Source organism: Ovis canadensis, chromosome X (genome assembly GCF_042477335.2).
Source record: "Ovis canadensis isolate MfBH-ARS-UI-01 breed Bighorn chromosome X, ARS-UI_OviCan_v2, whole genome shotgun sequence".
NCBI classification, from domain to species: domain Eukaryota; kingdom Metazoa; phylum Chordata; class Mammalia; order Artiodactyla; family Bovidae; genus Ovis; species Ovis canadensis.
In genome coordinates this window covers 127,059,875-127,073,193 of record NC_091727.1, presented here as the reverse complement: position 1 = coordinate 127,073,193, position 13,319 = coordinate 127,059,875, and the positions used below count along the sequence as shown (strand labels likewise).

The window sequence follows — 13,319 nt, the reverse complement described above, 5'->3', positions numbered from 1 at the left end:
GAATTAACTGTGGCTAACAGAATTTGATTTATTGAGTCCTTCATTCAGTCAATATTTATTATCTAACGTGTCAGCCACTGTTTTGGGGACAGACAGATAAGAACATTGATCAAATGGAAACTTCATTCCAATGGAAGAGGGAGACAGACAATAAGTAAGAAAACACATAAGTAAGATAGGTTGAAATCGTGGTGAAGGCTATAAAGACAGGAAATAAGGATAATGGGGAATTTGATACTAACAGAGCAAATTTATTTATTCAATAATAGTCCATGTAATTGGGTTACTCAAAGATCTTTTAAAAACAGTAGGAGTGACATGATTAGAAACACATTTTAGAAAATTAACTTGGACAGAGGAGCCTGGCAGGCTACAGTCCATGGGGTCGCAAAGAGTTGGACATGACCGAGTGCCTGAGCATGGCAGCAAGCACTGCAATAGTACAGGTGACTGACTCTTCAGATGACTCAATCTAGGGTCAGGACAGTGGGGATGAAAAGAGGCACAGAGACCAAATCTTCTCTGAGGGTTCAAGTCTGCTGCTCCGTTACCCTAAACATTGGATCTGATTCCAGGAAGAGAAAAGTGATTCTCAGAAAAAACAAAGATTAGCAGACAAATTGGCAGCCCCATGGTGACATAGAGAAGAATCTGGCTCTGTGGGCTGCCTGTGGATGCATCAATCACCAGTGCTGTTTCCTCGGGCCTGGGGGGGGGGTGGTAGGGGAGGAAGAGGGTTCAGCTGGTTGGGAAACCAGAATTCTAGGTAGTGGGGCTCTGGGGACCCAGTTTTCCTCTCTTATCTGACCCTGTTGGCTCACACCTGGTCCAGTCCAGGCCAGAGTGGATTTTTGGATCTCCATGTTCAGCCAGAGATGCTCTCAGTTCAGGGAAAGGGCTGTTGACTTTCCTGAAAAAGAAATTGATGATGCAGAATCACAAGTTGTGTCTGGAACCTATATAGGGGAGGGCAAATGTCTTAAAAATGAAAACTAATTTTCTGATCACCATGATAATGCAGAACGATCACAAGTCTCTGCTTCATTTCTCGCCCCAGTCATTCTTTTCCCCTTGGCTTTTGCCTCTCCTGTCCTTTAAGCTAATGTCACTAGAGATAAATGGAATAAATGAAGCCTGATCATACCCTGTATAATCGTAAGGGATTTGATATAGGTCATACCTGAATGGTCTAGTGGTTTTCCCTACTTTCTTCAAGTCTGAATTTGGCAATAAGAAGTTCATGATCTGAGCCACAGTCAGCTCCCAGTCTTGTTTTTGTTGACTGTATAGAGCTTCTTCATCTTTGGCTGCAAAGAATATAATCAATCTGATTTCAGTATAGACTATCTGGAGATGTCCATGTGTAGAGTCTTCTCTTGTGTTGTTGGAAGAGGGTGTTTGCTATGACCAGTGCATTCTCTTGTCAAAACTCTATTAGCCTTTGCCCTGCTTCATTCTGTACTCCAGTGCCAAATTTGCCTGTTACTCCAGGTGTCTCTTGACTTCCTACTTTTGCATTCCAGTCCCCTATAATGAAAAGGATATCTTTTTTGGGTGTTACTTTCTTCAGCATTACTGGTCAGGGCATAGACTTGGATTACCATGAATGGTTTGCCTTGGAAACAAACAGATCATTCTGTCGCTTTTGAGATTGCATTCAAGTACTGCATTTCGGACTCTTTTGTTAACTATGAGGGCTACTCCATTTCTTCTAAGGGATTCCTGCCCACAGTAGTAGATATAATGGTCATCTGAGTTAAATTCACCCATTCCAGTCCATCTTAGTTTGCTGATTCCTAAAATGTCTATGTTCACTCTTGCCATCTCCTGTTTGACCACTTCCAATTTGCCTTGATTCATGGACCTAACATTTCAGGTTCCTATGTGATATTGCTCTTTACAGCATCGGACTTTGCTTCTATCACCAGTCACATCCACAGCTGGGTATTGTTTTTGCTCTGGCTCCATCCCTTCATTCTTTCTGGAGTTATTTCTCCACTGATCTCCAGTGCATTTTGGGCACCTACTGACCTGGGGAGTTCATCTTTCAGTGTCCTATCTTTTTGCCTTTTCACACTGTTCATGGGGTTCTCAAGGCAAGAATACTGAAGTGGTTTGCCATTCCATTCTCCAGTGGGTCACATTTTGTCAGAACTCTCCACCATGACCCGCCTGTCTTGGATGGTCCTACACAGCATGGCTCATAGTTTCATTGAGTTAGACAAGGCTGTGGTCCATTTGATCAGATTGGTTAGTTTCCTGTGATTGTGGTTTTCAGTCTGTCTGCCCTCTGATGGAGAAGGATAAGAGACTTATGGAAGCTTCCTGATGGGAGAGACTGACTGAGGGGGAAACTGGGTCTTGTTCTGATGGGAGGAGCCATGCTCAGTAAATCTTTAATCCAATTTTCTGTTGATCGGTGGAGCTGTGTTCCCTCCCTGTTATTTATGGCATTTGGTCCCATCAGTGGAAACAGTAGCAGACTTTTATTTTGGGGGGCTCCAAAATTACTGCAGATGGTGATTGCAGCCATGATATTAAAAGATGCTTACTCCTTGGAAGGAAAGTTATGACCAACCTAGAGAGAATATTCAAAAGCAGAGATATCACTTTGCCAACAAAGGTCCATCTAGTCAAGGCTTTAGTTTTTCCAGTGGTCATGTATGGATGTGAGAGTTGGACTGTGCAGAAAGCTGAGCACTGAAGAATTGATGCTTTTGAACTGTGGTGTTGGAGAAGACTCTTGAGAGTCCCTTGGACTGCAAGGAGATCCAACCAGTCCATCCTAGAGGAGATCAGTCCTGGGTGTTCATTGGAAGGACTGATGCTGCAGCTGAAACTCCAATACTTTGGCCACCTCATGTGAAGAGTTGACTCATTGGAAAAGACCCTGATGCTGGGAGGGATTGGGGGCAGGAGGAGAAGGGGATGACAGAGGATGAGATGGCTGGATGGCATCACCGACCCGATGGACATGAGTCTGAGTGAACTCCGGGAGTTGGTGATGGACAGGGAGGCCTGGCATGCTGTGATTCATGGGGTCACAAAGAGTTGGACACAACTGAGTGACTGAACTGAACTGAAACTATGGTGGAGGTAATGAAGATAATGGCGACCTCCTTCAAAAGGCCCCATGCATGCACTGCTACACTCAGTGCCCCCAACCCTGCAGCAGGCCACCACCAACCCACACCTCTGCTGGAGACTCCTGGACACTCCCAGACAAGTCTGGGTTGGTCTCTTGTGGGGGTCACTGCTCCTTTTTCCTGGGTCATGGTGCACACAACGTTCTGTTTGTGTCCTCCAAGAGTTTATTTCCTAGTCCTTTGTAAGTTCTGGCAGCTCTATGGTGGGATTAATGGTGACCTCCTCCAAGAGGGCTTATGCCATACCCAAGTCTTCTGCATCCAGGGCCCCTGCCCCTGTGGCAGTCCATTGCTGACCTGTACCTCCACAGGAGACACTCAAACCCAGTTCTGTCTCAGTCTCTGTGGGATCTCTGGGTCCTGGTGCACACAAGGTTTGTTTGAGCCCTCTGAGTGTCTCTGGTGGAGATGGAGTGTGATTCTAAACGTGAATTCGCCCCTCCTACCATCTTGCTGGGGCTTCTCTGCCCTTGGACGTGGGGTATCTCCTCAGGGCCGCTCCTGTGCTGCAGTCATGGAAACCAGTATTGGCCAACACGCTCCTGTATTCTTGCCTGGAGAACCCTGCTCCCTGACAGAGAAGCCTGGCAGGCCACTGTCTCCAGGGTCGGAAAGAGTAGGACACTGCCAAAGCGACCCTGCATGCAGAGGCACAAGACTTTTTTTGCCTGTGGCAGCTCTGCCCCAGTGAGACTTGAGGGTGAAGGTGGCACAGCTGCTTGGCTTGCGGGGACCCTGGCAGCACCAAGTGTGCAGGGACATGGACTGCCTCCACCACAGGAGTTGTGGCCCCATCAGAGTTCTTCTCAAGCCTCTTGTAGCTGGCGATCAGAAGGCCTCTTTGGCCAGTCTGTCTCCATAGCTCCACCTATTTAGGCACGTAGAGGGCTTCCTTGCCTGGGGACCTTCTCTGTTGTTTGGCACATCAGGCACATATAGGGGCCCCCCTGGCTGGAGTTCTACTCTACATTGGCACATCAGGCACTTAAAGGGGCACCCTGGGTGGGGTCCTACTCTGTAGTTCAGTGCGCCAGGTGCTTGCTGGGCCAGCCTCTCTATTGTTCAGCTGCCAATGCTGGCACTGTGGGGAGAGAGGCTATGGTGATGGCTCCATCCCCAAACGTGACTCAGCAGTATCGCCTAGCTTCCATGGCTGCCTGGCTTTCCTCCACAGGCATTTCCCACCACAGTCTCCTTCCTCACATCCCCTTGATAAGTCTCTCCACAGTTACAGCAGCCCTCACTTTGGGATTGCTCCACAATCCCTAAACTCCAGCTACCAGCTGCTGCACCTTCCAGGGGATCTGCATCCCTGTCTTGGGTATGTATGGTTGCAAGGACTGTCTGATTCTCATTCCATTTAGACTGCCACAGATCAGCTGTTTCACTCTCAGCCTTAAATGCTTCTCCTCTGACTCAGACAATTGCCCTGATGTGGGGATCGGACCCCTGCTTCAGTTCCCCCACCTGCCGAGGGCAGGTCCAGTCCTACTAACACTCCTGTTTTTGCCCCTAGTTCCTTCATCCTACCAAGGTTTGGGTGGGTCTGTATATTATTTTCTGCTGGTCCATGACTCCTGTCCACTGTCAGCTGGTGTTCTGCATGCACTTCTGTGTCTGAAGGTGTATTCCTGATGTATCCATGGAGAGAGATGTACTCCACGTCCACCTATTCCTCTGCCATCTTGTTCTCCTGTATGAATGTTTTAAAAGTTTAAAAAACCAGGAAATTAGAAAATTGAAATGTGTGTGAAATTTTTGTTTTGCCAGTTCTGTACTATATATCAGTCCTCATTTATATATTTAAATGTTTGATTAACTAGGATATGTGGAAAATATGTAAATGAACTGGAATACATGGGGAAAGTATACTAGAGGTAGTGGATGGGTGTATCGGTTTCTTCACTCTATCTATTGCATATCACACATAAACTGCTTCTGAAGAACTCCATAGTACACTTTGGGAGAATAAGAATAAACTGGGAAATGAAATTGCTAGGAAAATAATTTAGAACTTACCAAACTCTGTCATGACTGACCTAAAGAAAGCACTATAGCTGGGGTCAAGAGGTTGGAATTTTGTAGATCCTCTTAGCTTATCTCTCATTGTTTTGCGGAGAGTCAAATCCTTCACAGATTTCTACATCCAATAACAGTGGTACTGATAAATTCTTTTTTAACTTTAAAATTTTTTATGGATATATTCATGAGTTGCAATATTATATTTGTTCAGGTTTACAACATAGTGCTTCAGTTGTTTTATATATTATACTCTGTTTACATTTATTATTAGATAATTGGTATATTTCTCTGTGCTGTACAGCATATCCTTGTTGCTTAAAGTTCAAAATGAATGGTTTAAAATATAATGAAATATTAAGTTCTAAATTAAAAAGGACTGAAATCGCAGAGTATTTTCTCTCTCCAAGGATGCAGTAACCTTGAAATCAATCTTTTAAAAAAGAAATAGGAGAATAGAATTATGGACAGAGGGAAAGGGGAGGAGAGGGTGAGATGCAAGGAAGGAGTAACATGGAAATTTATATTACCATATGTAAAATAGATAGCCACGGGAATTTGCTGTATGGCTCAGGAAACTCAAACAGGGGCTATGTATCAACCTAGAGGGGTGGGATGGGGACAGAGTTCCAAAAGGGAGGGGATATATGTATACCCTAGGCTGATTCATGTTGAGGTTTGACAGAAAACAGCAAAATTCTGTAAAGCAATAATAAAAAATTAATTAAAAAAATAAATATCTCAAACAAAAATAAAAGGAATAGGAAAATCACCAACTAGTTTGAAATTCAGCAATATACTTATAGAAATAAAAATGTCAGTGCACCAAGAAGAAAACACATGGACATTAAATTCAGTAAATACTATCATAAGCAATAGCAGTCAAATACTTGAGGTGGAAGAAGAAGTCATCTTATTTCTCTTAACTGCTGAACATCCTCTTCCTTCTTATTTTGATGCAAGGAGCTAGAGGCATGTCCCACAACAAGAAGTGGATGCATGCATGTGCGCTAAGTCTCTTCAGTTTTGTCCCGCTCTTTGTGGCCCTATGAACTGTGGCCCACCAGGCTCCTCTGTCCCTGGGAATTATCCAGGAAAGAATACTGGAGGGGGTTCCATGCCCTCCTCCAGGGAACCTTCTCCATCTAGGGACAGAACCTGGGTCTCCTGTGTCTCCTGCATTGCAGGCAGGGTCTTTACTACCGGCACCACCCGGGAAGACCCAAGAAATGGATGTGTGCATGCTAAGCTGCTTCAGTCATGTCTGACTCTTTGAGACCCTATGGATTGTAACCTGCTAGGCTCCTCTGTCCATGGGACTTTCCAGCAAGAATACTGGAGTGGGTTGCCATGCCTTTCTCCAGGGCATCTTCCCACTCCAGGGATTGAATCCATGGCTCTTAGGTTTCCCACATAAGAAGGCAGGTTCTTTACCACTAGCACCACCTGGGAAGCCCCAAGAAATGGATGCCTGTACTTAAATCGCCATGGTTAAAAGCAGGTGCTTGAATGGAAAAACATCAGGAAAACTATCACCCCATGTTCCCTCTCCATCTCTAGGCTGAGTGTCACAGGAAGGTTCTTATTTGTTCATCTCTTCTCACTCCACTATACATTTGGCCAGTTGCTTTGGGTCATGGGCTACCAGTCCCTCATTGGCTGCTACTGTGGAGACTGTGGCTACATTCTCTGTCACTGGACTATCCCATCATCCCTGCAAGTTTGCAATTCAGTCAGGATTTTTGTTTCTTTCTTTTTTTTTTAAAGCAAAATGTTCTAGGTTGCAAACAAAAAATAGGATCAGAGAAATCTGGATAAGGTAATTTCAGAAGGTATGGTGCTTGATTCCAGAAATTTAGAGTTTTCTTATTTTACACTGTGTTTGAGTCCTATTTTACACATGGAAGTGAATTGGGATTGAAATAATAGAATGGGGAATGTGATTCTTATATCTGCTACTGCTGGTGCAGTGGTCAAGAATCTGCAATGCAGGAGACGAAAGAGACACAGCTTCTATCCCTTGGTCAGAAAGATCCCCTGGAGTAGGAAATGACAACCCAGTTCAGTATTCTTGCTTGGAAACTTTCAAAGAGATAGGAGCCTGGCGGGCTCCTGTCTATGGGGTCAGAAAGAGTTGGACATGACTGAGTGACTGAGCGCAAGCGCGCACACACACACACACACACACACACACACACACACTGCTCTTTGTGAGCCTGCGTGCCACCTTGCTTCAGTGGTGCTCGACTCTTCACAGACCCTATGGACTGTAGCCCACCAGGGTCCTCTCTCCATGGGATTCTCCAGGAAAGAATACTGGAGAGGGTTGCCATGCCCTCCTCCCGGGGATCTTTATGACCCAGGGATGGAACCTGCCTCTCCTGCGACTCCCGCATTGCAGGCAGATTCTTTACTGGTGAGCCACCTGGGAAGACCACACTGTTTTTTATCAGTTGCTATACCCATATAAAAATCTCTGGATGATACCTAAATATAGATGGGAGGATGAAAATGGAGAAGGCCAATGAAACTTTTAGGGAAAGAATTTTGACCATAAAGATCCCTAAAATCACAGAGAAACCGCTAATAGAAATTACCATTTAGGAAAGTGACGAGTTGCAATATGTTAAGAAAAAAGGACACGATTTTCCATCGAACAAATGACACAACCGACACATATTGAAGCAAAGTTAATGAGGTTTTTAATGTTTTCTTTGGGGTAGAAATGTTTTAAAGATTAAATGTAGGGCCTAAGGGGAGAACCCTTAAGTCTGGTTTGCGATGGTCAGACAGTCCTGGGGCAGTTCATCTGCAGGTGTGGTATCTGATGACCGACTTGGTGGCCTCGGACACGGCGTACTTGCCGAGCTCCCCAGGCAACAGAAGACGCACGGCTGTCTGGATGTCTTCGGTCATGATGGTGCAGCGCTTGTTGATGTGGGCCAGGTGCCCGGCCTCTTCGGCAATCCGCTCGAACATATCTTTCACAAACGAATCCAGGACGTTCACGGACTCACGGGAAAGACTCAGGCCTGTATGTACTTGCTTCAGCACCCTAGGGAAATAGGTAGCAAAGCTTGAGAAATTGCCCTGACGGCAGCGGCGGCGACGGCAACGGCGGCCCTTAGCTGTCTTCTGCTTTGCCTTTCTTGGTTCCGCATCATACGGCTCTGGTTTGGAGGTCTCGGCTTTCGCCATCTCCATTTCAGAGGGCTCAGTTTCGGAGGTGCTGGTTTCTATGATGATCACGTCTTCCTCATGGCTGTCAGAGGATGGTGCAGACATGGTAGAGCCACCATTCTCCATAGCGCAGCCCAGAAGAACAGTGAGGCCGTTGACGGCCGTTGGTCGAATTTATAGGCCCGGCTTTCCCTGACGTCACAGACACTGTCCATCTCTGATTGGATGCAAGGCAGGGGGGCCTGTTACTATGGCAGCCCATGTCACGTGACACTAGACGTCCCATCTCCCAACTCCTGCCATGCCCCTCCCCCGTGTTTAACCCCCAGTCAGCTAAACTCCCCTGGTGGCTCTGATGGTAAAGTGTCTGTCTACAAGGCGGGATACCTGGGTTCAATCCCTGGGTCGGGAAGATTCCATGGAGAAGGAAATGGCAACCCACTCCAGTACTCTTGCCTAGAAAAGCCCATGGGTGGAGGAGCCTGGTGTCCATGGGGTCGGAAAGAGTCGGACACGACTCAGTGACTTCACTTTCACTTTCAGCCAAACTCAGTGAAAGTCACCTAAATTGAAAAATGAAATAATCAGTTAAAGCTTCCTGAGAGAGTATGACAGACCTCCATAGCTCCAGCTCTTTCAGGCATCAGAGTGACTCAGGTCACTTGGTGGACATTTTACTCCAACACAAAATCTTCTCCTGGTTGACCTACAGTGGCATGAGCAGAATGTCCTGGCTTCCCCAGCAGAGTGCTCCTGAAAATCATAGGAATGAAATGAACAGCTATTATCTCCAAAATTTATCAAAACCAGTGATCAGTATGAAGAGAATGACAGAATCCCATTCTCCAAATACAGAACACAAACAGAAATAGGAATCCTTACACATACACACTAAAAATATTTAACATTTTGCAAATTATAAATTGTTTTCTTAAACATTATTTAGGTCCCCTAAATACCACACATACTGGAATTGATTAATGATTTATAGTGGTTATTTCTCAAAAAATGATCACTCTTATTGCTGAAAAGCCACTAGGGTGAGAGAAAATAAATAAAAAAAGAGAGAAATAAGACACCTAGAAACAAACATACCTAAGGTGGTGAAAGACCTGTGCTTAGAAAAAATAAGACCCTGATCAAAGAAAGTGAAGATAATACAAACAGAGGGAAAGGTTTAACTTGTTTATGGATTGGAAGAATTCATATTGTTAAAATAAACATTCTATCCAAGGCAATCTACATACTCAATGTAATTGCTATGAAAATACCAGGGCATTTTCCACAAAACTAGAACAATTTTAAATTTTGTATGGAAAGATGAAAGACCCTGAATCACCAAAACCATCTTAAGGAAGAAGATCAGAACTGGAGGAATCAGGTTCCCTGACTTTGAACTATATCAGAAAACTACATTAATCCAATCAGTATAGCACTGGCACAAAAACAGACATGTGGAACAGAAGAGAGAGCCCAGAAATAAACCTATATGCTTATGGTCAATTAATCTATAATAAAAAAGACAGGAATATACAGTGGAGAGAAGACAATCTCTTCAATAAGTGGTGCTGGGATAATTGGATAGCTACATTTTGGATAGCAAAGTAAAATGAGAACATTCTCTAACAGCATATACAGAAATAAACTCAAGATGGACTAAAGACCTTAATATAATACATATATTATGTAGGAAGTCATTTTAAGAAGCAGAATCCATTAGATATTTTAATGAGCTGTGTTTCTTTCACATTTGTAAATTCAGAAATTCAATGAACATATCAGTTATTAAAAAAACATTAAAAATACAAAACAATTGGGTTTTAAAGAGATAACTGGGACCTCAAAGGTCTCTGATACAGAGGAACTCTAGGATGGAGAAGGGAAAAGCAGTCTGATGTTGAAGACTGGAAGGGGGAGTAACACTAGTACTTATTCACTTCAGTTGATGATTGAGGAAATAAGAGAGCCTAGTGAGCAATCACCGTGCAATATTGTGGTTCACTGTAAAGGCAAAATAAGGGAAATGGCTTCACGGCTGTGTTAACAATTGCAAATCTCAACTCACGGATGATGGTGTTGATAGGATAGGCATACCTCATTCAGAAACCTTTTCAACATTACCATTGTTTATGGATTCACTTATAAAGAGGACCCCAACACAGCATAGAAGTTAAGTGCAACAAAAAATTCAGGAGAAAAACTCATTTCACACTGCCTGGAATCAGAAGTTTCTACCCTAACTCATTCAGATGATCTAATGTCATTCTTTTCCAGCCCTTATTCTCTTGTTTTTGAAGTGGAAAACCTTCATGATTTTCAGCTTAACATCACAGGGATGGTGAGGGCATTCAGTCAGAGAAGCTAAAAAGTTCACGTTGACTCCATGTCAGCCAAGGAGGGACTCAAACTGGTAGCCACAGTTACTGGGCCACCCTACAGCGAGGTTATCCTGACTAAACCAGTAATAGTCTTCCTGGGGTGTTCGGGTCTGGAGACAGTAGTGTAAGAAGTATGATTATTTATCTACTTTATTGTTCATTTTATAAAACTAATATCATTTAAATAGTATATAAGTATTAGAAAATGGTCAAATAGTAAAGAATCCACTTGCAATGCAGGAGACTCAGGTTCAATCCCTGGGTCCGGAAGATCCCCTGAAGTAGGCAATGGAATTCCACTCCAGTGTTCTTGCCTGGAAAATTCCATGGACAGAAGAGCGAGGCAGGCTACAGTCCATGGAGTCACAAAGAGTCAGACACGACTGAGCGACTAATGCTTTCAACACTTTCAAGTATTCTAGAGCTCCTGTACAAAATGCTAGTGATTGGGTCAATTAAACACATTCATTTATTGTCTCATACTTGTGGAGGCTCTAAGTCCAAATCAAGGTTTCATCTGAGTTGGATCTTACACAAGGTGTGAATGCATAAGGGGCCTCCATTCCTGGCCACTTTCCTTGGCTTGTAAATAGCTGAAATCTCCCTATACCTCCCCACATTTTCTTCCCTATATGTATGTATCTATGTCTGATTTTCCCTTTTCCAGTTCAGCTCAGTTCATTTCAGTTGCTCAGTTGTGTCCGACTCTTTGCAACCCCATGAATCACAGCACGCCAAGCCTCCCTGTCCATCACCAACTCCCAGAGTCCACCCAAACCCACGTCCATTGTGTCAGTGATGCCATCCAACTATCTCATCCTCTGTTGTCCCCTTCTCCCGCCCTTAATCTTTCCCAACATCAGGGTCTTTTCCAGTGAGTCAGCTCTTCGCATCAGGTGGCCAAAGTATTGGAGTTTCAGCTTCAACATCAGTCCTTCCAATGAACACCCAAGACTGATCTCCTTTAGGACGGACTGGTTGGATCTCCTTACAGTCCAAGGGACTCTCAAGAGTCTTCTCCAACACCACAGTTCAAAAGCATCAATTCTTCAGCACTCAGCTTTCTTTATGGTCCAAATCTCACATCCATACATGACTACTGGAAAAACCATAGCCTTGACTAGACGGACATTTGTTTGACAAAGTAATGTCTCTGCTTTTGAATATGCTATCTAGTTTGATCATAACTTTCCTTCCAAGGAGCAAGCGTCTTTTAATTTCATTGCTTTAGTCACCTGCAGTGATTTTGGAGCCCAGAAAAGTAAAGTCAGCCACTGTTTCCACTGTTTCCTCATCTATTTACCATGAAGTGATGGGACTGGATGCCATCATCTTCGTTTTATGAATGTTGAGCTTTAAGCCAACTTTTTCACTCTCCTCTTTCACTTTCATCAAGAGGCTCTTTCCCTTTTTATATGGATATAGCTCATTTGGATTAAGACCTATTCTAATGAACATATTTTAACTTGGTTACTTGGTAAATACTCTATCTCCAAATATGATCACATATGAGTATGAGTGTTTATGGCACAGATACATTAATTTTAGAGGCACAAAATCAACCCATAGGAGATATGCATTTTGAACTAATTGTGAGCATATCTCCTGCCTCTTCCATCTTATTAAGAGAACACTGGTGACCACTTAGGAGAAACAAGGTGGCCCCACCACAGTCATTTTCACAATTCTGTGAATGTTCAGTAATTTCATTTTAGTATTTTATTTCTTCTTTCCTCTGTGAGGGAGAAGATAATTTGTCATTCTCAATTGTTACAAAATATTCTTTACACCTACAGTTGTAATTATTTCCTATTTTGTAGGATATAAGAGCCTGTAAAGTACACCACTCTCAGCCAAACATTGAGATAAAATCCTGATAATCCATGAAATCAAACTTTTCCTGAGCCCTTCAGGAAAGGGACAGGGCTCTATAGGACAGAAAAACAGAAGACTTTCTTTAAACTGGCAAAACCTCATGAGATAAAGAAAAAGAATTGAGGTCCTCATTTCACACCAGTCAGAGTGGCTGCTATCCAAAAGTCTACAAGCAATAAATGCTGGAGAGGGTGTGGAGAAAAGGGAACCCTCTTACACTGTTGGTGGGAATGCAAACTAGTACAGCCACTATGGAGAACAGTGTGGAGGTTCCTTAAAAAGCTGAAAATAGAACTGCCATATGACCCAGCAATCCCATTCCTGGGCATACACACTGAGGAAGCCAGAATTGAACGAGACACGTGTACCTCAGTGTTCGTCGCAGCACTGTTTACAATAGCCAGGACATGGAAAAAAACTAGATGTCCATTGGCAGATGAATGGATAAGAAAGCTGTGGTACGTATACACAATTACTCAGCCATTGAAAAGAATGCATTTGAATCAGTTCTAATGAAGTGGATGAAACTGGAGCCTATTATGCAGAGTGAAGTAAGTCAGAACGAAAAACACCAATACAGTATACTAATGCATATATATGGAATTTAGAAACATGGTAACGATGACCCTATATGCGAGACAGCAAAAGAGACACAGATGTATCGAACAGTCTTTTGGACTCTGTGGGAGAAGGCGAGGGTGGGATGATTTGAGAGACTAGC

At 43.6% G+C, this 13,319-nt stretch overlaps 1 protein-coding gene across 1 annotated transcript; it reads right to left on the bottom strand.

Moving 5' to 3' along the window:
- Positions 1-7,970: 7,970 nt before the first annotated feature.
- On the bottom strand, positions 7,971-8,471 carry LOC138930854 (histone H2B 1/2-like). Its single transcript, XM_070291245.1, has one exon. It carries the CDS (start codon positions 8,469-8,471, stop codon positions 7,971-7,973), a length of 501 nt encoding a protein of 166 aa, XP_070147346.1.
- Between the last annotated feature and the right edge of the window lie 4,848 nt (positions 8,472-13,319).

What these genes read in the sequence shown, in the direction of transcription:
- LOC138930854 (XM_070291245.1), bottom strand. Translation starts at nt 8,471, where the DNA reads ATGGAGAATGGTGGCTCTACCATGTCTGCACCATCCTCTGACAGCCAT.